Here is a 27,584-nt window from a genome sequence, read left to right as displayed (position 1 = left end):
AATTTGAAGAGTCAGTAACTTTCGGGGCTCAATTATCACTTCACACCTTTTAAAGGTCATTATTTACCTAGTAAACTAATAGACAGCCAGTATATTATTAAAGGTAAAATGAAATAGCATAACAAGACTGATTATTATTCCAAACTATAATCCAAATACAATTACTATTTTTAAAACATAACCATTTCTGAAACCATAGACCTTATAATACACATAACCATGTCAAAAACATTTCAAAATCTTGCTGTCCACTCAAATTAAAACTACAAACCTTTTTAATTATCAAGTTAGTGCAGTATTCATGACTAGATTATATGTTTATAAATTCAATAAAGAATGTATTTTCTTGATTAAGAAAGGAAATACATCGAACAAACATATTGTATTTGCAGTGCTAAGTCCACATAGTGGCATGTGCTGTGTACAAAGCAGGGTATCTGGTCATTCTTTCTACAATCAATTATTTTGATAGTATGGTACCTATAACTTATTTCACTTATCTGTGTAAACTATATAGATATATACAATATTCCAGCAGTAAAGGATTATTTTAACAGTATATTTAACAGTAAAATATACATGTAGTAGAAATGTCTAGACACTTATCAATAGGAAACATATGGAGGAAATAACATATTAAAGATAAGACAATAATAATAGTGCCAAAGTTATATTATCTAATATGTCATCTCTATATCCCTCGCACCCTACCATTAATATTCTTCCTCCAAATTCAATACCTATCTTACACTCTTCTTTATTTATTCTTTTATCTAGCCAGTTTACTATTTGGACCCATTTATATTTTCAAAGTATTTGATAAATAATAGACAATAAATTATAACATCGTTTTTCAACTTTTCACAGTAGTACTGGATGGCACACAAAAAATAGATTTGTTTTCAAGTACAACAAGCCAACAGTGAGGATGATGTCCCTCCACCTCAATTCCAAAATAAATAGATGACATTCCTTTACTATAACTTGAGCAGATAATGTTAGTCAATGTATTGATGTAATAAAGCTCACTTTCAGTCAATTTGTTCACAGTCACCATGTCTTTAAACACCAACAAATCATATTTACTTATCTGTGCTTAGGCTAAGCCAAAAACAATTTCAGTCAAGACATTCACCTATTTAACATCCACACCAAGTTAGAACATATTACTAAATTAGAAATAGTCAGTGCATTCCAAAAGGTGCAACATCTTACTTTTCTGAATCAACCCGGCTAATGAAGACCAGCATACACCATATATTTGTACAGAGAGCTAATAGGTAAATTTTGACCAGAGGGTGGCACTACAGCATACTCTTAGTCTTAGTTCGATTTTCAACTGTTATTAAGGGATCTCAAATATGCCGTCAGTGATTTACATCGGACTTCGGCATTTTGTTTTAAATGAAAGACTAGATACTTTTCCTTGCCAAGCCCTCCATCTTGCATGGCTCAATCCATGCTAAAATGTCCTCAAATTGATTATTTTACATTTAATTAAGAAAACATCAAAGGTAGATACTCTCCGAGATTGAATTGTACACTTATAGGTTGTTTAAATCACTGGGTAAATGTAAATACGGAATCAAATTTAACTATTTTTGGACTGATATCCCTTTTAGAGATTTAACTAATATCGTAGCTGGCACCTGAATTCAAAATCACTCAATGTTCAACAGCATATATGATTTTGTATCACAAATTGTACCAGATAATTTTTAGCAGGAACCAAAAGTAAGGAAATGCTGTTGTGTAATATGATTCCTTATAACAGACTGACTGAACATCAAGTGACCCAGAAAGTGAGTAATTGAACACTGACAGCTGAAGTGTGTACAGGGTGTATATAGCTGACAGATAATGTCAACACTATTAATTAACTGCAGTTAACTTAGATTGTGTTCCACTGTAGGAATTTCTATTGCATGCTTTCTATTGCCCCTTTTTTCATTACTTCTATCAGTCAATGATAAAAAGAGAGAGAGAGAGAAATGGGGTTTAACGTCCACTCGACACAAACTAGGTATTTCGGGACTAACATATGGTTTAATTTTATTTACATAATTCGCTTGTGCGTAGGGGTCTTTAGCAGTGGGAGGAAACCTGAGGCCTCGGAGAAAACCCACGAGGTTGGACAGGCGACCCTACTCCTTGCCACGTTCAACTGGGGATTCGAAACCACGCCAGTCGACTCAATGACAGACTTTATGATACAGCGCGCGCACGCTAACCATTCAGCCATCCACCCCCCCCCCCAATGATCCAGGTAGTGCTGGGTAAAATATCGATATGAATTTATAGTATTGATTATACATGCCAGAATAACACTATCGTTAGTGGTATGTTGCTATCGATTATCGTTCTCTTCATCTATTTTTTGGGCGTAGGAGTCGACTCAATATTTTCTGTGAGATAATCCTTCGTATATATAACACAATACATCGGACACCTTAATTACTTCAAAGTATCAATGTAGCATTTAAAAAAATGTTTACATAAATTGTCATAAATTCGCCCTCATTTAAACAATACTTTGAGTTTGAAACAATTTTTGATGAATCGCCATATCGTGGAATTCACCAAATCGAAGATTCGTCTGCTCATTATTGCAAAATACATATGAAATAGCTCTCATGGATGACAAAAAGCTTGTATTTTTTAATTCGGAATCAAGGTAACATTATTTCAATAATAATAAACAATTTACATATTAGTGATAACAAGCTCTTTATTACATGTAATATTGGCATGTGAATCAACCACGAATTGTCCGCCATATTGGTATTTGTCGCGCTCATGTACGCAATGTTTTGAATTGACTCATCTTGATTTTATTTTGGTTCCTTCACATACATATCAACAGTATTTCTTCATTCTGGACCAAGGCTACATTATTTTATATGTAATATGAGAAAGTTTATTATTAATTAGACAAACAAAAAACATCTATTGCGACATCGTATGGTTTCGACCTTTAAGTTTAAACACGTAATCCAGTATTGATTACGACCGTGAAAATAAGTTTGTTTCAATACTATCAATTATCTATCAACATTTCGATACTGATTATCGATACCCAGCACTAGTGCTAGGTACATTCAGAAAAGTTACCCAAGTTGAATTTCAGAAAGATCTCTGATACTCTCAAGGATACCACTGTAACCATTATTAAATAACATATGTTCATAGACCATTTGATCAAATTCACGCTTTCTTTGATAAGTTGAAATTCTTGATAACCAAAGTAGGTTGAAATGGTATCAAAACTGGTTTGCTGATTGTTGTTGCTTCCACTAATTATTAAACCCTTGTCACACTCATCCATTCTTATTGGCTGTTACAATGACATTTGTTATTAAACCCTTGTCACACTCATCCATTCTTATTGGCTGTTACAATGACATTTGTTATATACATGTACTTTAAGGGCTTGTTTCTGCTCATTCAACCTGCGCTGTTACCGAGGCTAGTGTGACACTCCTTATATGTCCAAAACATTGTTCTGACATTAGTAATATGTTCATAGTGTGTTCATATTACAATCCCACTTTAAATGAAGCCCACAAACACATTTTGGTATAAATACAGTACCATGTATACACAATGAGAAGTTTAGTTTGAGACCTTGGTCACGGAAGGGTCTATCATATGGTGTAAATATTCAATGAACAAGTAACAAACAGAGAGCTGTAGTGATTTGCACTCACTGAAAGTGAAGTCAGAGCCTACAGAGAGCAGTGTGAGCACATTGAGAGTGAACAAATTACCAAAAATTATTTTTGTTGAAGTCTTGTTATATTAAAGGAAATGGAATATTATAATTTTAAAACCCATTTCCTACCGGGACCTCATTTGACCCAATTCTGGCCAGTTCGTTTCAAAATGGATTAAGAACCCTGACTGAGATTATAATTAGTTTGTCCAGAATGTACCTTAAGTTACCTTGCATCATGGATTTCACAATTTTCTGCGACGTCACTGTGCATTGGTGAAAAATTTCAAATTTCAAAGCGGTCAACGGCTGATCGCAGAAGAGTGTGACAGGACTTGATAAAAGTTAACAATTAACAATAGGTAGTCGATATCTGTCTGGATTTTTCCAAAACATGGGTTGCCTTTATGATTCGTTTTGCAATTTAGAGAAATGAAGGTCATTTTAGCTCAGAAGATGGATGTCTCAAAAAGCAATAATCAATGTGCAATCACAGAAAGTTAAGAATATTGGAGAATCAATCGGATATCAACTTTAGCCTCTAGAGCAACCACAAGATTTTCAAAGTGTTCAAGGGCCATAACTCTGGCAGTAATTATCAGAATTTGTTGAAAATCAATAGGATTCTTCGTCTGATGACCTTAAACACTGTCTATAAATTTAAAGTCAATTGGATATATTGGCAGCAGTTTGTATTACATGTACTTCCTTAAATGTGGCATGAGATGAAGCTTAGTGGTCTATCATATACAATGTAAAAAATTCTTATCTATGGAAGTCAGATTCTTAGTTTGTAAGGGGAATTGGATGGTCGAATGGTTTGTGCGATCACATTGTATCATAAGGTCTGTCACTGAGTCAACTGGCGTGGTTTCGATTCCCGGGGTAGGGTCCTTTCTCCCTCTTTCTCTCTCTCAGTTTGTATGTGACAAGGAGTAGGGTCTCCTGCTTACATTCATAGGGTTTGTCCAGGTTATCCAGATTCCTCACAGAATATTGGCATACAGTTAAAACATGACAATTTTCAGGAGCAATAAAGAAGATTGTATTATTTGTTCTTGTCAGTGACAATTCTAAGTAGATAAAAAGAAAATTTGGAAGAAAATTAAAGGCATTTGAAATTTTTGGCAGTGTTAATTTAATGGAAAATCAGGCCCTGTTATTTCAGAAGATACATGTATGCGCATGCATTTAGTAGTACACATGGTACATGCATTTAGTAGAACACATGGTACCCTAACCGTAAAATTAATTTTTCTGTGAAGACTTCTACACAGCAAAGAATAAGATAATTCAAATTTTTATAGTGACCGGACCTAGAATGCTTTATGGAAATCAGAAGTAAATGGAGTACAAGTTTTATCTGGTTTGTGTATTAAAACATGATCAAAAATCTTACTTTTCAATTTGTTTGTCTTTTTCTGCTAGAGATTCTTCTAGTCCTGAGATTGTACTATCATTACTAGAATCAGTAAATATGGCTAGGTTACGAGACTTCGCTAAATCTAATTGTTCATCCTTTTCTTTATTACTCAATTCTAAATTCTCCACCTACAGGGTTTAAGAAAAAACATAAAAATTATGGACACATAAAATGCATAATGAAATGCAATATCACAGGGCGAATTAAATACTCACAAACAGTGATGGGATTTCAAATTTTTTTTGTCAGACATTTTTATCGAAAATAAAGGGATATTAACTCTTATCGTTATTTAAGAAGGCAGTTTTTAGACCACACACAAAAATCAAGTGTCAACAAAATATTCAAATTCGTACGTAATAAAAAAAAGGTGCACCTCGTTATTTTTCATGTTTTTATTTTATTCCTGTATGGTATTCAAATTTATGTCAGTAATATTCCTACAAAATTACGTGATGTCGTAATATGATAGAATGAAAGCATGCTGACTACTGCCAACCCATACCTGTTACAAATTCCTCCAAAATTACTGTATTTTTTTCGGGTCATAAGTCAATACAGTTTTCAGCAGAAGTCCTGCATTCGTTTTATACTCTGTTTCAACTTATATACGGAAGGTAAAAAATGACATCCCAAAATTTATTTGGCAGTAAACGTCGCTCTACCACGACAAGTAAGTGACACCATCTGCTAAATAATCACATTCAGCTCCAACACGCGCTATCATCTAAAACAATTAAGTACTTACACCAATCAACATATTCGTCAACATTGCCTAGCGTATATATTTCTTTATTTAAAAACATAAACCCAATTCAAAATATGATCATAAATTTGAGAATATGCCATCAAAATAGAATCTTTTCTCCTACATTAGATTGTGAAATTTGTCACGTATTCATTTCATGATTTCACCTGTCTCATGAGATTTCTACTTCCGTTTCAGTTTTTGTACTATAACCGCGTGCGATCAGAAACAGAGCTTGCATTGTTTAGTATTTTTCTGATATGTGTGTGTTTGAAATAGCTTCATTTAACGCTCGCAGACAAGTTATCGGATACAATGTATATTGATTTAGGGTGTTATATACTATTAGGAAATGTGACATATATGACTAATTTCTACGTGTTGTCGTCCAACACTGGAGAAATCAAGGGTCAATCACATGGATTAAGTTTATAATCACTCTTATTGGATTGGTACATAGTCCGACGAAGGAGAAGCACTGATTTCTGCTCAGGATTGGATTGATAAATTGTCCGATAAAGGATTAAGTCAGCCAATCAAGGCAGATTAAGTAGTTAATCAAGGTAGGTGTTATAGGCGGTATAACACAATAAGTACGTTGATCACTTAATTACCTAATCAATCCATTCTATAGTATTATCAACGATAATCGGGTTGAGTGGTAGATATACACTCAGTACAATATATTAATTTTGGAATTTTGAATATTATTCACCATGTCTTGATGTTCAATTGGGCATATTCCTGGTCGGACAATTTAGGACGTTTGGAAAATAGTGTCGGACATATACGGGCAGAATCCCATCACTGCTCACAAACTAACAAATCCAATATATTTACTATTGATCTATTGAAATGTTTTTACTCTACTAATAACTTGTTTCTCAGTACTTACAATAGGCATTTAAAATTACAGGGACTATGACTAAACTGAGGCTAATTTGTTAAAAGGACCAACTAAAATGTGAATGACCTTCCTTTTTAAACACAGTATCATCATATACTGGAATCTTCTAGCAAATAATACAAACCTTTCTATTTAAAACATTTATTTTTCTTTCCTTTACATCCATCTGATCTTTAAGTTCTAAAATATCAGATTCTAATTTTCTCTTGTCTTTATTAAAGGATTGTGATTGTCGACTTTTTCTTTCAATTGTTCCTTCTTTATCCTTCACTCTATCCTTCAGATCTTCAATCTGTAACACAAAATAAGCACAGGTCGATTGGGACAAATAACTTGCAAACTTTAACATAATAATGAATGACAAATCTTGCCATAATCAGATCAAATAAGCAACAGTCAAAAGATGTCCACCAATTACTTTTAATCTGACATAGGTAACCTAATAGTCCAGGAGCTAGGTGGGTTTGGTTCAACATGTTCAACATGGAAGGTGCGGAAGGTTTGGGATGTTAGTGGTGTATGGCTGGGTTAGGAGATCCCAGAAACCCAATTCTTAAGTTGTGCAGTGGTGGGTGCGGTAGGGGGAGTCACCCATAGTACCCACCAAAATTGGTTTATTCAACATGGAAGGTGCAAGTTCAACTTCAGTGGCATTTGATAGAGGAATGTGCCCTGAATTTGAAAATATAACTTAAGAATATGATATTTGGTCAAAGAAGAGGTCAAAGGTCACCAATTTTTTCGGTTTTACACAGAACTACATGGACATGTTTTATACTGCTAGGAGGAAAAATATGAGAAACTCAAATCATATACCAACAGATTATAAAATTATCAAGGTAATCAACAAAGACCGACACATGTTTTATGCTCACAGATAATTGATTGGTGATTGCTTGTCGGGTAACACCCACTGACTAAAGGCCAGATTATCCAATGTTAATTGTGCGGATTGTTAATTGATGTCGTAATTCAGAATATTAAGAATCCGGATTACTCAAAACTATTTTGGCTGAAGTAATAAGGAAATAAATTGGGACATGAAAATGATGACAAATTTCACGGAATGCTGTAGTATTCAGATGTCGGAATTGACATTCCACTGTATGTATATACTTACATCAGCTTGTAACATACTAGAATGTAGTTCTTTAGCAGAAATTTGTTCTTTTAAAACAGCAACATATTGTTCTTTTTCTGCTTGCTGTCTTTGACTCGTCTCCACCTTTAACCTTAAACCTTCTAATTTTGTTTCTCTTTCACTCAATTTATTACGCACCCTTTCTAACTGTAATATGTAACAGAAAATCAAAATTAATGTAATAACTAGACAATAAATACATCTCTATAAGAACCTTCTGAGCTAAAAAAAAAATATAACAAAAAAAATCAGAGATTTAGGGATTATTAAGTGATTTACATACATACATGTAGCTAGATAATTCAAACTGTACAATAGAGAAATTTGACAAAATAAAATGTAATCAAATTATTGAATTTTGGTTTAAACATAAAGAGAGTTACTTCCCCTATCGATCAGGTTAGATAAATGGCTTTTAATGCCCCAAAATAAAATTCAATCAATGCCGGACTAAAATGTTGTAAGTAGGGGAAACAAGTAGCATACGGTACTTTCGAAAACCAATTCTATCAAAATGAATGCTATATGTTAACCCTGAGCTAGTATTGGGAATGCCAGAGCCTATCCTCACCGCTGATTTTTTTTTAAACGTTGAAATTTGATGCACATTAAAAAGATTTATGAGTGAAAATGTCTCATTAATTTGCCAATTAATTTTATACCAGTACAGTATATGTTAGATTTGGTCCGTATTTTGGTATATAGTTTTTTTGACAGACTGTAAACTTTCATCTGTTAATAAATAACAATTAGTACCTCTGCTCTTAATTCCTTTTCTTTGGTACTTTGTGGATCTTTGGTTAACGTTCCATCTCTTCTGTCAACAATTAATGTTTCTTCTTGCATCTTTAATAATCTATCTTCTACAGCTTGTACTTCTTGTTCTAATACAGCTATACGTGAATCCTGTTGAAACAAATACAATTAATTTAAATATTTAATAAATCAATTATAGATGTATTTGGAATATAATTGTTTTTCTAGGATTCTAGAATATTAAAATTTAATATAATTGTTTTCTTAAAGATGCATTATGTAAGAGCTAAATCTGACTAATGCAAGTTCTTTATTTTGGCCATAAATATTACATAAATTATTAATTGGATATTCATTTACAAAACAAGGCCATATTCAACTCTCTAGACCATCGGATGACTTCGAATTTTAATGGATCAAACTCGATCGCCATTTTATAATTTAATTTAAAGATTATTTATTATCATAACAATGGTAGCAATGAAAATCGAGACTGCGCTATTCTTACCCAAAAATTCTTCAAACACTAATAAATTCACTCAGAATAAATGAAATAAAATGCTCCTAAACTGGGCTAATGAAGACGGTCATAAGCCATACGGTGTGCTATGAGGGATATTTTGCCCTGGCAGCGGCGCTATGGCCTACTCTTATACCGAATTCCAACTGCCAAGGGATCTTTTACGTGCACGCCAATATGTACACGGGACCTCGGTTTTTCGTACCATCCGATCGACTAGACAGCTGTCCTTGTCAGGCCCACCATCCTGCATCACTGACAAGGGGAAACCACGCCGGAAAATCTGGATGAACTTTCTCAGCCAATGCAGGGATCGAACACCCGACCTCCAGGCTAGCGAGCCAGTGTCTTACCCACTTAGCCACGTGCTCCCCCACTCAGAATAAAGTAATTTCAATATATTCCTTTTTCATTATCTATTTTTTAACTATTATAGCGAAGCACTTTCAGTTTTTATCTAAATCTTACATAATACATCTTTAAAATACCAGGGCGGATAGCTGAAACATAAATGTTACTACATGAGAAACCAAAAAATTCCTATTAGTAATAATTCAATTGTGACAATCATTTTAAATTCTTCTGTAAGTGATTAATATACAGGAAACCTAGCTCGTGTAAGTTTAATAATAAATATACTTAGCTTATTTGTATCAGTAATTATGAAATCATTGATATAATTTACTCATTTTGCTTTTGTACTTCATAAAAAAAACTGTCTTTTGTTGAACAAAATTTTGTATGGCAGTAACCACATTTGGAAAAAGAGCTAAATTCAGGAATTTTAAAATCTGACTTCTATGGCCTATGAACAAAAAGTTGAGTTATTAATAAATTAACAGAAAATATGACTATTTGTAAGGGGAGACAACTTGTCATACTCTATTTTCAAGTAAAATTAAATGTAATTTAGTAATTTTTTTTTACCTTGGCTTCTATCATAGCTTGCATAGTATGTGTATTATCAGTACTATTTGATAAACTAACACCACTGTCTGATGGGTTACCATTACTCTGTAAAATTCAAAAAAAAAAATATCAACTGAAACTTAGAGCAATGTGATTTAACAAACACTCGACATAACAATAGTTTATGAATCTAGGTATGTATGTACATGTACATCATAGACTATAAACCTGAATTTCTATTGTGTTTTTACATAAATAAGCTTACTTAGAAAATGGAGCTTAAATACTGAACAAATACATGTACAAATAGAGAAATCAATCAGAAAGATCGGTAATGGCAATGTATGCAACCATATTAAAATGTGGATATAGTAATTACATTTGGTACATGTTTTATGTATTTCATACTTTCTGTGAAAAGAATAAATTATGTGTATTGTTGTGTATGTTTTTTGTCATCACATTAAACTTTATTCTTTATTAATGAAAGATATTTTTACACACCAGATAGTGTTTACACTAAGAAAATTTAACCGCGCCGTGCCTGGTACCGTGCCAAGATCACCTCATTTCATTGGGCCAGATTGGCACGGTACTCAGTACGGCACGCTTATGTTTGACCCGTTTACACTACAAAAAAATTAACCTTGCCATCCCAGGTACCGTTCCTGGCCCGCTTAAAATTTGTAATGTAAACGGGGTTAGTGACTGTACTACATGTGTGTTTTGTTCATCTTTATCCACCTGGGCCCTGATTCACGAAATTTTAACTAAAGATAAATTCCAAATTTTAGTAGATACCTCAATTTTGATTGGCTAAGCACTAAAATCAATCTAATATTATCCAATCAACTTACTAAAATTTGGATTTTATCTTAGTTAAGTTTTCGTGAATAAGGGCGCAGTCGTTACAATATGAGCCATTTAGTTTACTTATTGTCTGTTGAATTTTGAAAGTAAAACTCGCCTCTTTTAGTTTAGATAATTCACTTTCTCTTCGTTCTAAATTACTTTCTAAATGTTTAATCATTTTTTCTCCCTCAAGCATTTTAGCACGAAGTTGATCAACCTCTTTTCTATTATCATCAAATGTTTTGACAGACAGTCCTTTAGATTGTAACATTTCTAATAACTTCTTTATACTTTCATCCCGAGCTGATAGAGTTTGTTTCTGGGTTTCTATACGTAGTTCCATTTCATCCACTGTTTTACGAAGAATGAGGATTTCTTTAGCTTGTTTGTCTTTATCTTGACCGAGAGAATCAGAATCTTGACTAGAAGTTTCCGTAATAGACAGATGGATGTCACCATTTGTTTGGTTCTCCAACTGTCTGATGATTTCATGTTTTCTCTGAAAAAACAGCAATGCAAAAAGGTTTGAATACTTTCATTATGGAATACAGACAATACCTGAAAAACACAACATTTCAAGACTTCATTCATCAAATTACTATAGCCAGGTAAAACGTTTGACTCATTACGATAGGGAAAATAACTTATATATATAATAAATAAGATATATCACAAAAATTGTTTGAACTTTGAACCTTCCAAAAGATGTCAGTGCATGCTTGTTGAAAAATAAGCTGCCAAGAAGAAAAATATGGTAAATTATAAGTATATACTGTAAAGCCTGTGTTCCCAACCTCTTGGTCGCGAAGCACTTTTTGTGGGGTCACTGAAAAACTGGTGCAACCATCACAATGAATAAAACTTCATAATTTGTGAACAATATCTTGTCAAATACGTACATGTAAGTAAACAATAATAAATTTGTCAATTTTTATAAAGGTGTACAAATATAAATAATAAGTTGTCAAATTAGTAAAACAATATTAATTGTACTGTACATAATGATTTTCATAGTAAAAGGTAACTTTACTATCAGATGCTGGTTTCTGGAATGGAGTTGCAACCAACAAAAGGTTGGGAACCACTGATATAATGTACACGTATCTTATTCAAGGACAGATACAACAAGTCAACAGTGAGGCTGATGTCCCCCACCAAAATCCCAAAAGAAATAGATGACACATATTAATTAATCAAACATTTATTTTTTTCAAAAGCATCAAGCAATCAAACTGATTATCAACTATACCCTAAGTTTCATCACTCTCTATCAGATAGAATCAAAGTTATCTTGTCCCAAAGCATTGACCAATGAAATTTCTTAGCTCTGATTAGCTTCAGCTTGAAATGTTAATCAGTCAAAACTTAATTATAACCAAAGTTATCGTGCTCCCAAAGCATCAATCAATCAGATTGCTTATCTCTGCTTACCGTAACCCCTACACCAAGTTTGAACATTCTACCTCCATTAGAAGGAAAATTATTGTGTTCCATAGTATTAACCAATCAAATTGGTTATCGCTCTGCTTACCCTGAGCAGAAAATGCTCACTACTGAACTTAGTCAAGGTATTGATGTGATAAAACTACATGTATACCTCAAGTGTCCTCACTCTCACTTAATTAGATCTAATGTTATCATGATCCAAAGCATCAACCAATCAAATTGCTTATCTCTGCTTAATCTAAGCAGAAAATTCTCATCTTCGAACTCCATCAAGGCATTCAGAATGAGAGTTATCGTGTTCCAAAGTCTTGACCAATCAAATTGCTTATCGCTCCACTAACCCTGATCAGAAAATGCTCATGATCGAACTTAGTCAAGGTATTGATGTAACAAAACTATACACCATATTTTATCACTCTCACTTAATTAAAACTAAAGTTATTGTGTCCCAAAGCATCAACCAATCAAATTGCTTATCTCTGCTTACCCTAAGCAGAAAATGCTGATCTTCCAACTCCATCAAGGCATTGACCTAATAAACACCTACACCAAGTTTGAACATTCTAGCTCAATTAGAAGGAGAGTTATTGTGTCCCAAAAAGTGTGACAGACAGACGAAACCCATTTTAATAGTCCCATGCTTTCTTCAAAAGGCGGGGGACAATAACAAAAGTCCATTCATAAAACGCTGAAAAAGTTCAGGACATGTCGCTAATTACTTGTGTGACCAATGTTACTTATACCAACAAAAATAAACATGTTTCTTCATGTTTACATTAATTCTAATAATATGTGACCAATGGTGGCAAACTGAGTCGACATGAGGAAATTTTGAAAATGATGTATCGTTTAAATCGGGCAAAAATTGACTGAGCTACATCAGTTTGAAGCTGCCCAAGCAAGGAAAATAAGTTTCGAGAAAAAGCAAGTTAAAGATGTCGGTATATTCCAAAACAAAATCACATAGCAACCATGCCGTTTATTTGATATTTTTTCGTTTAATATTTTATTCTCGAGGTTTTCAGGGGTGCTGTGAACTCCCGCAATGAACTCTTCTGTAACAAAACTTCAACATCACATCAGGCATATTTACATTTCCTATGATAGTGTTATAATTGAGAGAGAGAGAGAGAGAGAGAGAGAGAGAGAGAGAGATGGGGTTTAATGTCCACTTGACACAAACTAGGTCATTTCGGGACTAACAATGACCATATGGTTTAATTTTATTTCAATAATTAGCTTGTGCTTAGGGGGCTTTAGCAGTGGGAGGAAACCGGAGGACCCGGAGAAAACACACAAGGTTGGACAGGCGATCCTACTCCTTGTCATGTACAACCGGGGATTCGAAACAACGCCAGTTGACTCAATGACAGGCCTTATGATACTGCGCGCACGTGCTAACCATTCGGCCATCCAACCCCCCTATAATTTAGAAGAAATGAGAATAGTCCATACATTAGTAATTTATGTTTTGTATATTACAACTTTGGTGAGAATAACTTCAGTTAAATTAGCACCTTAGTGCCAGTGGTCAGAGGATAAGTTTGTTGATAGGGTAATCAAGTTTAGTTTAAAAAAGCCGTCACATGACTGAATTAAAATAAGGTTTTGCGTGTACAATAGGTCTATTTCAAGTACCGTATGATATCAAAATATGAAATGACACAAATAATAACAGACTTGTTGCTTGTTCTCATTTTTCCGACCCATGGTGATAATAGAATCTGAAACAATAATATCCAATTATGCATGCTTGTATACTTTGCATGCCGTATGAAGCGACAGTAAATGTGATTCGACTATCAGTAAAATTCTCTTCGAAAAGAAAATTATTGGCCATTTGGTTTATTTCCATTTAGGTCTAAACAAAATTTTTTTTAAGATGAAACAAGATATCAAATAATCACCGCTTGGTTAACACTCAGCAGCAATCTAGACACGATCAGAATTTTAAGAGTTTTTTTCTGCCACTTCTCAAAGGGAGTCGCAGTACCCCCAAAAATTATCGTCAAAATCAAATTTATATCACCAGCTTGAGCCTCGAGACAGCCATGATACCATAATGCTTTGCACAGGGTGTCTGGGCCAATCAGCAAACGGATTGCGTGGACAGCATATGACGTACATGTAGCAACAAGCGGAGTTTGTATATATTTAGTAGAGGTTTAAAAACTTATTTGTATTCATTCACAATGAATTCATCGGCAATACTTTGTCCATATTTATAAACTAGAGATTCAAAGCTTTACAACAATGCCAAGTATTATGTAAGATGACTGACCGGTTGTTCCACTGCCAGCAGAGAAAAATAACTTATTTTGCTGAGAATTTTAAGATTTATGAATTCGGTACTTTTACAAAACGTCCAAATAAAGGTGTTATAAAATCTTTTATTGCTGTTTTGATCTTTTGGGTCAATAGTATATTTATAGACTCTTTTTTTGTGAAAATCTCAATTTCGATCAAAATCTATTTACACTTGTTTTGTCTGTATCTCATTTTTAGAATTTGCGCATTCTAACTCATTTTGTCAGCACAGGTCACATATTGACAAAATTCTTTCCAAATTCTGGTTTACATTACAAAAAGAAATCTGGCATTGATTTTTAAAGAAAAAATGGGCCAATCAGGACTTTAATCAAATATAAATATAGAATGTTTCTTTTTATGATTATAACAAGCAATTCTCTCTAAATGTATATGCAGGACTGTGATGTGACCATAGTTCAAATACAAGGAAATTGATCATGTTTTTTGGGCTATTAATGGTTGTGGTGAAAATAAACACCAACATAATGACTGTGTGTGTGATTCAGGTTTTTCAGATCAAATCAGAAACATCAAATTAAACATCTTTTCATTGATTTTTAACTTCTACTTAATTCCCATGTCATTTAACTACCGGATGTTATATTCTATTTTCCTTCCCCAGATATAATATACAGGGTTTGAAATAAACATTAATCTGCTAGGTAGAGAGAGGCTAATAAATTTTTGGGCCAACTAACAGGACCTCAGAAGTATCAGTCTGACGAACTGATACATGTGTACATGTACATGATTTCTGAAACCATGGATTGCCACTTGCCAGACAATGAAACATACACTTATTAACAGCTATGTCATCAAGCTAAATAAGATTTCATAACAAATTGCTTATTGACACTGCTTAGTCAAAGCTTAAAATGTGCACCATCAAGCTCAATCAAGGCATTCAAATAATGAACATCTACACCAAGTAGGACCATACATTTAGTTAATGTGTTCTAAAATGTGTGATGGACAGATGGACTAACCCATTCTCTAATAGTCCGTTTTTTTCAACATGCAGGGACATTAAAATAATGCCTATCCTAGATGCCAAACCCATCATAAGAGACCACCATGACATTGATACCAACAAAACATAAGGTTTCAATTGTTAAAATATTCGGTAAATATGTACACATTGCTCCCTCTGACATTGTTGACTCTAAAATGTTGTTTATAGTCTGGATCATTGTTTAAATTTAAAGCAATTTAGTTTACAGTAAATTTACCTGATTTTAACCATATGCTTTAAGAAAGAAACATGTTTCTAACGTGAAGCTGGTTGTAATGATAGTTCAGCTCCATTTCATTATAGTGACTTTGTTATTCACAAAATATTTATAATTACTAAGTTTACGGTACATTGATTGATCATCTAAAAAAATATTTTAAAAAATCTATATTTTGTGGAATGGTACAGCAATAGATTCTCTGCCAAACCAAACAATTAAATCCGGCATCACACAAAAAAGGCTGCATCTAAAACTTAAAATAAATGTTTACACAATGCACAATGTGTCATACATTACAACATAATTTAGAGGAGATGCAATTATTTTTGGTCAGCTGTACAATTTATTCATAAATGCTGAGCACAGGTTCATACATATGACTACATGGGATCACATCTAGAAAAATATTAATTGTCTTTGACAGGATCTTGCCAAATATTAAATATACTTTCATGTTAACAATATAATTTACCATGGTGACAGAATCGGATACTGTTAATGTCCCAATTCTGATTGAAGCTAGGGGTTTCCCATATTCCTGAAGCAATGGCCCGAGAAATCCATCTTTGGCCATTGCTGGATTGGCTTCTGATAATTGAGCTTTTGAGGTAGTGTTCAATTAAATCTATTCCAAGTACAGCAACATGACAGCCCTTTGTTTAATCTGGGGTCATCCCTAAAACTTTGGACAGTGATTTAAGGTATCAAAAACGGTGAAAGTATTGTTCGTTTCCAAACAGCATTGTTTACATTGTATTCGTTTTGATAGCCTCGTCTGTCACACAATTAGTTTTTCTGCAATATTCTGCTATGCACTGGTTAATTGGGCATAATAAAATCGTGAGTCATGACATAACGTTATGTAAACATATTTGGTCCAATTTGGAGCTCTGTTTAAAGCGTAATGATATTGTTACGCAGTTAGCTATTGGTTTTGTTAATCAGACTATTGACCAGTCATAATTTGGAACAGAAATTTGCTTTCTATACAGCAGTGGGATTAGGTATAATCAAACAAAACACTGCGAGGAGTATGAGGTTTTTTCCTGTTCTGGATCTCAGTCTCACCTAGTTTTTCTTGCATACAGGTACGTCATAATGGCAGCCCTGGAGCCTCACGTAGCAATGTAGCTGAGTTTGGTTCCAAGTTCTGGAAGGTCATTTTCAAGTTGCACACTTCAGTAAAATCCAAGCACAGACATAATACTGGTACTAACAGTAACCTGGAATGCTTGGTTTGTAATAAATCGCTAGAAGGAGACGTTTTTCATCTGAACTATCTGAGAGGAGTGTAACACTTTGAATTAGTTGCGTATTGGGTAGAGGGTACATGTACATGTATCTTGTTCTATCTTTCTGACACACTTTTATAGTGAAACTTCAAGTGTCATAATTAATTCAGACATTCTTTGTGCACTATTCACACATCATTCATTCGTTTTTTTCTGGGGTTTAATGTCTCATTCAACAGCAGGTGATGATATCGCAGACAAGTGCTTACTAGGAAATTTGCAAGTAGAGTCAGTTGCAATTGAGAGGCCGGTCTAGCATACATGTAGGTTGGCAATAGAAGAGTGCAATCGTGTCTTTTGAGATTCAGTGTCCAATGGTATCATAGACACAATTTATAAACTGTTAAAAAGGCATTGCTCCTAGGTAAAAGTAGGTTAAATAAAGCCTATATTTTTTAGGACCGATGGGGTAATGGTATGCAGGAGCAGTCTGGCCCGAGTTACCAATCTAGCTCCGATAAAGCTGATTTACATTAAGGTTGTGCACAAGCTGGCAGTAGGGCCTGTATGTAGCTCAATTACCGCTTCCTAATACACAATTACTTTTTCCAGCCAGTGAGAATCATTTGTGCATTCGCAATCATGCAACGTACATTGTACTTCATCCAGCAGACAACACAATCCCTGGATAAGAATTTTCAGGATTTTTTAAAACCCCAATAAAGGCTTACAGATTAGCAATTTATACCCTATAATATTCAACGATCAAATATAAATTCTATATCTTTATAGTTATTTCTATGTCAGTGGAACTGTATGAACCACACCTTACTTGTAGATGTTGATGTATATAATTTAGAAGAAGTATGGTATGTGCCACTGGCACTTTGATTTACATGTACATGTACTGTAGTATACATGTAGACCTACAAGTAGAACAACCTGTAATAACAAATCTAGTTTCAGGATAAAATCTCTTATTATGCTGCCAAACTCATTGACAATCACAATGTTTGCCAAAAAATACAATATTTGTACAATGTACATACACACTACATGTACATCATTGCATTGTACACACAAAAATTACATGCAAAATCAAGAACTCGTAGAACTGTGCGATGTAGTTTCATTACTTTTGATTCTAAATAATTATATTTAAGAGAATATCTATTGTTTCACTGACAAACTATTCAGTAGAGTTATAAGTTCATTTTGTCCCCTCTAATAATATTCATGAAGAATTTGTTTGATGTTGTTATTAAAGGAGCATTTAGGTAAGATTAGATAAAGAGCTGACAGTTCTCGCTATAATAGTTAAAAAATAGATAAAGAAAAGAGAATGTGCTGAAAATTTCAGTCAAATTGCTTCGCTCTGAACCTAGCAATTCAATTATGCTAGTCTTGATCGTCAATACTACCATTGTTAGTATCGTAACAATTTGTTACGATAATAACAAAGTCTCGATTATCCATTTTTACGGTTATTTCATCCACCACAAAACGTATTCAAATGCATTAAACATCGCAAGCATCCGATGGCATCGAGAGTCGATTATGGTCTCAGTAAGTTAATTAAGGTCTAATTAATAATTTAGATGACATTTAAGGCCTAAAGAAAGACCTGCAATATAGGCAGATTTAGCTCTTGCATAATGCATGTCTAATAAGACATTTAAATGGAACTCGATGACTTGGGTTTTACTAAATATTCTAAGATTTCAAAAATCTGCGAAAGGAAACCTCAGTAGGTAAGACTACCTACACATGTAGGTATGTGCATGTGTATATACATGCATACATCTACATCTTTATGCATACATTGTAAATGTTAATTCTACATAAATTTTAGGAGCCACTGTGGCTCAGTGAGTTAGGCGCTAGCTAACTAATCAGTAGGTTCATGATTAGATCCTGGTGTTGGCCGAGAAAGTTCCCCTGAATTTCCAGCTTGATTTCCACTTGTCAGTAGTGCCAGGCAGGATACGCCCACATTTTGCAAGAGATGGATAGAGAACAAGCTAAACAAAGATAGGTTGCCAGGCAACAAAACAAACGCCCACAAAAGCTAAGCCGTCCAAGCAGTCAACAAGAGTTGTCGCATATTTTTTCTATTGTCGGTAATAAAACATTTCTCACTTAATTAGAACTAAAGTTATAGTGTCCCAAAGCATCAACCAATCAAATTGCTTATCGCTGCTTACCCTAAGCAGAAAATGCTCATCTTCAGACTCCATCAAGGCATTGACGCAATAAACACCTACACCAAGTTTGAACATTCTAGCTCAATTAGAAGGAGAGTGTTGTGTTTCGAACAATCAGGGGCCATAGTCCATGAAGTTATGGTCTGATATATATGTCAATATCGAAAGGAACCGAGATCTTTCGGAGATAGACCTATATTTTAAGTTTCGTCAAAATAGAATAAAAATTGTGACCTGTAGAGTGTCCACAAATAAATTGTGGATGGACGGACAGGGGCAACGACAATATACATGTACATGTACGTCCACATGAAAATGTGGGCGTATAAAAAAAAACGGAGGTCCAGTATACATGTACATGTACACCTTGACATGCACGTAAAATTTAATTGTTGTTCAGGCAAAATTTCCATTATAGTATACTGCATGGTTTATGTCAGAAAAGTGGGACATTCAACCCAATTCCATTCATTCATTCTAACATAAGTTTTAAAAGTGAACCCTATCATGTTGGTGCCAGAACTATCATTTTTCTGACACTATCTCATGTTAATCTCATTAATAATAACACTCTTGACCTACATACATTACTAGTTATAAATAGTCAACATCAGGTCAAGAAAACTGTGGACTAGCATTCTGTTATATAAATTTGTTTACTTTGATACCAGGTTAGTTAGTACATGAGCATACCTGTTTTTACACTTTAGTGCCCTGGCATATACTGTATTTACCGTAAACTGTGGGAACAGAAAATTGCCAATTGACTTTCTTGGTTGATTTACTATTTTAATTTTAGGTAATTCCCCAAATCCCTGCTTAACAATCATAAAAAACATGATTTTAAATGGAATAGAGAAAAGCCCGGTAGAACCCTGGTAGTGGTAACCTCCCTAATGTAACCCGACGTGGTGCAGGGATAGTATAGAAGCCCACAACGCAAGTCCAATCAGTCTAAAGAGCTCAATACATGTACAAACGAAACTAGTTACAAATACTAAGGATAAAGCCAATGTTATTTCTTACATGTACTGTATATTTTCTCACCCTCTGCTAGCTTATGATCTAGTAATGACTAATTTTGTGACAGAATCAGTCAGTCGTGATTCCCTTTTTGACTCAAGAGCTTGACAGGAGATATTATTTTGGCTAAACATTAAAAGCATATCTAGTGATCTCTCTCTCAATCACAATCTGCTGAGACGATTTTGTTGAAAGGATAACAGGCATACTCGTCCAGATAATTGAACTGATTGCAATCTCAGCCATGTCCAATAAAAAAATACAAATAAAAGTCACCTCCCACATCCGATTACAGAGACACTCTACTTTAATCCAAATCTCGATTGTTACATACATGTAATTAAATAATTTTGTACAAAAACCTGTACCACCTTGGGTCGCTACAAATCTAAACTTGACCATCACAACTTTATTTTACTTTGTTCTAAAACACTTTAAATAAAGCTTATTATAAAAATTGGTATAAATAATGCTAAAAATTGACATACACTTTGGAAAATATATCTTGATAATCAGAAACAAAAATATATCAAACATTGATCAGCTGGTAAGATTTTGCTGGTAATTACATGTAGGATCCCTATAAATCAGACAGTCTCTGTTGTTTAAATATAAACTTAATTGCATTTGTAGATAAAGGTCACCCAATTCTGTACATGTACGTCTATTTATAGACCATTTTCTTCCTGCCTTTTAACTTGAAACTTAAAAAACCTTTTGGCATTAAATTAGTAATTACTAAATCTCTTCATCATGACAAGCTAACTCATTGTTGATATTAAAAACAGGAATTGTTGCTAATTATAAATAAGAGTAATTATGCACGGATATACTTATTTTACTAGTATTTTCGAGCCTATTACAATATTAGACTTACACACAAAAATAAATTTATTTCAACTTTTAAAGTCTCTGCATTGTGTTATTTTAGTGCAATAGGAATCACTTACAAACTACAATTTTGTGAAATCGGTCTAAAAATGGTTAGAACTGTATTTATAAAGATATGTTGAATTGAAATTACTTCGATCAATGCTACTCGCTAATGTCCTCCACCATGTTGTTGTAAGCCTGTTATCCTGGTTATCCAGAGTTGGTATTTTGATTTTGTTTTTATCGGAGCAGGCTACGTAATTGGCTGGGATTAACCCGTGATAAATTGGATATTTTAGCAAAAAATGCCAATGATGCATCGTTACTTTAACTGTACACTGTTGTAGGTCATGATGTCAAACAGTCACAGATCTAGAATTAAATTTTTTGCAATGACTATTCAACAAATGAACTGCACATTTCTGAATCATTTCCTACAATCCACAGTCATCCTTTACACATTTGTTCTTGAATTAAATTAGTTATCACAAGTCAAAAGACATAAAAATGTACTGTACATAATACATGTACTATTATCTGAACCATCGTAAACTTTTAAACGTATTATTCAATTATGAACAAATTACTCAACTTTGGTTATTATAAATTTACTTGTGTTTGAAATCAACCCCCATTAAATAAAATCCATTGCACAACTAAATATCCCAATGCATAAAAAAAATTCTCTCTTGTAAAATTTGACGTATTTACTTGTATTTTCGACTGAGTTCAAGAACAAATAATATGTTGGGCGAAACCAATGCAGCTGTTGCTGGGGTGATTGAATTTTGACAACCACGTGTTACAATCAAAATAAAGCACGATCATTACAATCGTTTGAGTTTGGGCAACGAAAATATCAACTGAAGGCAATTACATAGAAGATTTATATTGAAACCATTGATCGCCAGTCTATCAAATTTTATTTGCAATGAAAATATCACTGATTGCACGGATACCCGTAAAAATAAAGTCATATATAAACTAACCAGCGGTTGCCAGGCAAGATACGCCCACATTTTGCAAGAGATGGATAGAGAACAAGCTAAAAAAGAAAGTGATTTTTCGTAAATTCAGGGGCTATAATCCAGGAAGTTATAGTCTGAAATGCGAGAATATCGAAACAGAGATATTTGGGACATAAACATGTATTTCAAGTTTCATCAAAATTGGATCAATATTGTGACCTCTAGAGAGGATCCACAACCTTGATATACCAGATGTTTACACTATTTTGTCCGTCAGTTTTGGTCTGATTTTCACGAAATTTGAACTCAACTAACATTATGGTGTAACGGTGATGTTGTAACAGTTTTTTAAATTGGATAATAATTGTGACCTCTAGAGAGACCACAAGCTAAAAACACAATTTTTCATACAATCAAGTGCCATAATTCAGAAAGTTACGATATGATATGCGCAAATATCGAAAGGAACCAAGATCTTTTGGTTATAAACATGCATTTCAAGTTTTATCAAAAGTTTCGATCCTATACATGCGAATATCGAAAGGAACCAAGATCCTTTGGAGATAAACCTATATTTCAAGTTTCGTCAAAATCGGATAAGAATTGTGACCTGTAGAATGTCCACAAACAAATTGTGGACGAATAAACGAACGGACAGACAGACCGAGGCAATGACAATCTACTCCACATAAATTTCCTATCTTCTTTATGTTATAAATAATTTAACAAGGATCATGAAGCTATGAGTGTATTGTCAATTTTATAGCATTCTTACAATCAAATAATAACCGCTTCAATAACATCTATAAGACTAAGAGTGTTGCGGCTGCCCTAAAAGTGCCTATTGGGTGGGTTTACATGTATAATTCTTATCACACCATCACCCCATAAATGTAAATACCCAATACATACATGTACATGTATATGTTAAATCTATATATTATCATTTTATATATCATATTAAAGATAATCATGGGTAATATCTAAGGCCCGTAAAACGAATGTAATTGTTTTTGTGTCGCACGTGTGTTCAAAAGAATATACCCCATCCAAGTCTCTAATCAAATAATTATAACAAAATATTTCAAAAGGTAATGTTATAAACTTTGCAGAGATTTTACTAGAATGTAGATGATGGTAACAAAATAAAGGAATACAGGCAGTTACATGTGTCAACGCTCAAACTCAATGCCGAGCTGAGCATGGTTAGTGCTAAATGATAAGGCAGACTCAATTTATCAACATAGGTCACGAGATGTAAACAGGACTAGCACTAATCCCAACCTTAACCCTAACCCTGGACATAGCCCCAATGCTTACCCTAACCCTAACCTACAATCTCGCCAACAATCACACGTCCTAACCTTATTTACATATCAACGACCTTGACAAAAATTGAGCTGGCCTTAACAAATAGATTTAGCCCTAATTGTACTTACTTATAACTTATAGGTTATTCTTAAACCAAACCTGAATTGTGGTAAAAGTTAAAAGTACCAAAAACTGTTTCGATTTGCCATGCTGTCACCCCTTTATATGAAATGATATCTCCAGAAGAGTGACATAATCAACTTCCATTATGTTATTTTTCCGTGTCAGAAGTTTGCGGGATTTCAATTTTTCAAGAGAGAACTTTTTTTATTCGTTGGGATATTTAGTTGTGCAATGGATTTTATTTAACGGGAGTTGATTTCAAACACAGAGGTAAGTTTATATTAACCAAAGTTAAGTAGTTTGTTCATAAGATTTTGAAGAAATACGTTTAAAATTTACGACAGTTCAGACCGTATAATGTTTTTATATAAAAGTTCAACATGTATAATATAGTCTAAGTGTCTTGATCCAAAGTGTGGATTTCCAAATTAAATCTTTGTTAAAGAAAATACATGCACATCATTAATACATGTAGCCAGACAACCCCAACACATTTTTAGAAGTCTGAGGGTTGGATTGTTCATTCAATGCATCAATGCATAAAGCAAGTAGGTCAATAATCACACTCACACTGTTGGCTAATGGCTATGCATTGATGAATGATAATTTTTAACTTCATGTACATGTATCATGTATAGTAATAGTATAAGATTATATCATGACAGGGAATTATTTCTTTCCACAACAAAATCTTTTTTAAAATAAATTTCTAGATCTCCTTCTTGAACTTCGGCTGTATCTCAATACAAAATCAAAAAATTTGGTGTATTCCTATTTTCTATAGATGTATAACCGAATAGTGATACTAATTTTTAGTTCTTTAACAATGCATTCAGATTAATGCCAAACAAGTGTCAAGGCTTTTATTAGGACTTAAAGCTTATTAACTAATTAAATTAATTATATTTCATTATGAAACTTTTACCCAATGAAATTTATATATTAATTTAACTTCTATCATTTGATTTGTTACAATATATTTTTATCTCTAAACTTAACTTTAATCTGATTTGTTGAAATATGTGTCCTTTTGTCTATATGCAAATTAGTTTGTTTAAAAGACCCCTACACAGACAGAAGAGATAATGAAAAATATACAGGGACATCAGATGAGATAGGCTTAAGACATTTACATGTAATAACCCTTTGATATGATCTTGTAAATAATATATTTTTAAACTGTATATAAAGTAATATTGAAATGGATTTGGAATTGGACTTATAATGCAGTGACCACCTTCACTATAATACTTCTCCACAAATGAGCTATACACCCCCAATCCTAGCTCATCTACAAATATTACATATGTATCACCCGGGTGCATATTCGAATGCAGAATAGCCCCGAAACACGTTGGTGATAGATGTACATGTACTTTCATTTTGTTTGTGAACTGTAGATCCTTATCTTTACTTCAGTTGTATGAAAACAAGACAATGGTCAGGCTGATTTCCTCTGCCGAAATTCCAAAATATACAGATGACACATATTAATCAATTGCACATTTATCTATTTTAAAAGCATCGAGGTGAGGAAAAAAAAGTGTGGGTCACAGGGGCAGAGATGTGTGGAAGAACAGAAGGAATATAGAGGACAAAAATGGTACACAGTGGGATAATATACACCCCTGGTATTTAATGGACAATGGATACAGTTGTCAGTTGGGCAAGTTGTGTTTTACCAAGTTCGTCTTTGGACATTAAACAATATTCAGTATCTAACCGGGTGGGGGGATTCTTGTGACATTTGTGACCTGAACATGTATCACTATTCATATCATATCATGGCATGTGGATGAATGGGGCCCCATATCTTACATCGCACACCCGCAAGATCCTCGGATTATTAGCGGACCTTTAAAAATAGTGCAATTGTATTGATTGGTCAAGAAATAATAAAGACAACTTTCAATCCATGCCATTACAAAACACAATGACGTTAAGGGAGAAATATATCCCATATTTTAAGAATAAACAAATTAAAAATAAAATAAATAGCAAATGAACTTGTACATGTGTACCAAGTTTTCCTCAATAATTTGGGACAAAAAACCTTGTTAAAAAAAAAAGTAATCTTTTTAGCCTGCTACAACATTAAGGTGGACATTCCAGCAGAAATTTGGGGGTTGGATGGCCTAACGGTTAGCGAGTGCATGTTGTATCGTATGGACTGTCATTGAGTCAACTGGCGTGGTTTCGATTCACCGGTTAAACGTAACAAGGAGTAAGGTCGTCTGCCCAAATTCGTGGGTTTTCTTCAGATCCTGCGGTTTCCTCCCACTACTAAAGATCCCTACGTGCATGCAAATTATTGAAATAAAATTAAATCCTATGTTAAGTCTCAAAATGACCTAATTGGTGCCGAGTGGACGTTAAACCCCATTTCTCTCTCTACTCACGGAGCACTATAGAGTCCTACCAGACCCGAATCAATAAGGCCTGGGGGTCCACTCTATTTGTTAGGCAGAATGTATAGCACTTTGATTTAATGTCAGGAGCTTAGTTTTAAAAATAGGTCTAATAAAAATGGTACCAGTATCTTATGCTCACCTGTAATTCAGCTTGAGCAACCCTGTACTGTTCATTTAATAAAACATATCTTGCAGTTTCATCTTTTCGAATGGTTCTTTCTTTTTTCAATTCAGGGCTCCAAAACGTTTTTATGCTGTTCATACTGGAGCACAGCTTAGCATTAGTTGCATCCAGCTCTTTTTGAAGTTTTGAACATTCTTTATGTAGTTCTGTTATTTGTACTTGAAGATCGAACATGAAAGAGTTTCTATATTCTTGTGGAGACAAATTGCCACTCATTATTGAAGAAGACATTGGGTCATATTCACCGCGATCAGATGAACGAGAACGGCTAGTAATATGGTGATCCCGCTCTAAAGATCTTGCTCCCATATGAGGATATTCACGATCAAGGGACCGATCTCGACCATGACCAGGATTATAACCTCGTCTGGTGTCAATTAGACTGGTTGTGCTACCATCACGGGAAACCAATTGCATTCTTTCTAAGCCACCATGTCTATCTAATGATCTGTCCGCCCGGTCCGCCATCATTAGATATTCTCGTTCTAATCTTTCTAATGATCTATCTCTGCTCGAAACATTTTGTAAACTGCTTGTTCTTCCACCATGGTTTGATGGAGAACTATTTGAAGAGGCTGACTTCACATGAACATTTTGCCGTCCAGGTAGAGCCAGATTTTCAGCAGAATATGGTGAATTTCCACTTAGTGCCATACTAAGAGCTGTTAAATTGTCTAACGGATAATTCATTGGATTTACTGTTCTTGTCAGGCTGGATGATTGGTAGGGCCTGTAGCTACCAGAATTCTGTGATCCTCCCTCAGATGATGTTCTAGATCGAGATAATTTAACACTTCCTCCTCCAGTACCAGTCTGCTGCAGTGCCTGTTTAGCTGGCTGCATTTTTCCAATTGGAATATCAAACTCAGAATTATCAGAGCGACTTGAGGACCGACTGTGGCTTTTCTTGAACATGGTGATACTTTGAGTGGTCCACTCTAAATATATCTATTAAAACTGTTTAGCCTATTTTGCTTTACTGCACAGACAACAGTTCACGACTAGCATCATTGTATGTCAATGTTTTTTGGTCCCGTCAACAAAGTGAAGCTGGAGAAGGCTGAAGCCAGACCATTTTTGGTGTCAACAATAATTGCAATTTCTGTCGAATTTCCACAGCTTCTGTAATTATAAATCAAATCCAGACTTACAGTATTGGAACTTGCAAATAAACTCTACACATTTTTTACCATATTTGTTTCGAAAAAGGCAGTATATGCCGTCTCTCGTCTTGATTTATCACAAGACTATCTCATTCCGAAGACATTGCAGAGGACAGATTTCAACAGCGCCACCTGC

General features: G+C 34.1%; 1 protein-coding gene across 1 annotated transcript in view; it reads right to left on the bottom strand.

Annotated features, from left to right (window-relative positions):
• LOC126828700 (ELKS/Rab6-interacting/CAST family member 1) overlaps positions 1–27,559 on the bottom strand; it is a 44,505-nt gene extending 16,946 nt beyond the window's left edge. Inside the window, exons 1-7 of the mRNA XM_050558641.2 lie at positions 26,241–27,559; positions 11,084–11,467; positions 10,135–10,221; positions 8,688–8,837; positions 7,911–8,078; positions 6,915–7,082; positions 5,112–5,263 (exon numbers count right to left, since the gene is read on the bottom strand). Of these exons, the coding sequence (XP_050414598.2) occupies positions 5,112–5,263; positions 6,915–7,082; positions 7,911–8,078; positions 8,688–8,837; positions 10,135–10,221; positions 11,084–11,467; positions 26,241–27,200 (2,069 nt within the window). The 5' untranslated portion in view covers positions 27,201–27,559. The remainder of the gene's footprint in view (positions 1–5,111; positions 5,264–6,914; positions 7,083–7,910; positions 8,079–8,687; positions 8,838–10,134; positions 10,222–11,083; positions 11,468–26,240) is intronic.
• Between the last annotated feature and the right edge of the window lie 25 nt (positions 27,560–27,584).

The sequence above is a fragment of the Patella vulgata genome, chromosome 7 (assembly GCF_932274485.2).
Source record: "Patella vulgata chromosome 7, xgPatVulg1.2, whole genome shotgun sequence".
NCBI classification, from domain to species: domain Eukaryota; kingdom Metazoa; phylum Mollusca; class Gastropoda; family Patellidae; genus Patella; species Patella vulgata.
This window is presented reverse-complemented; position numbering and strand designations above follow the sequence as displayed.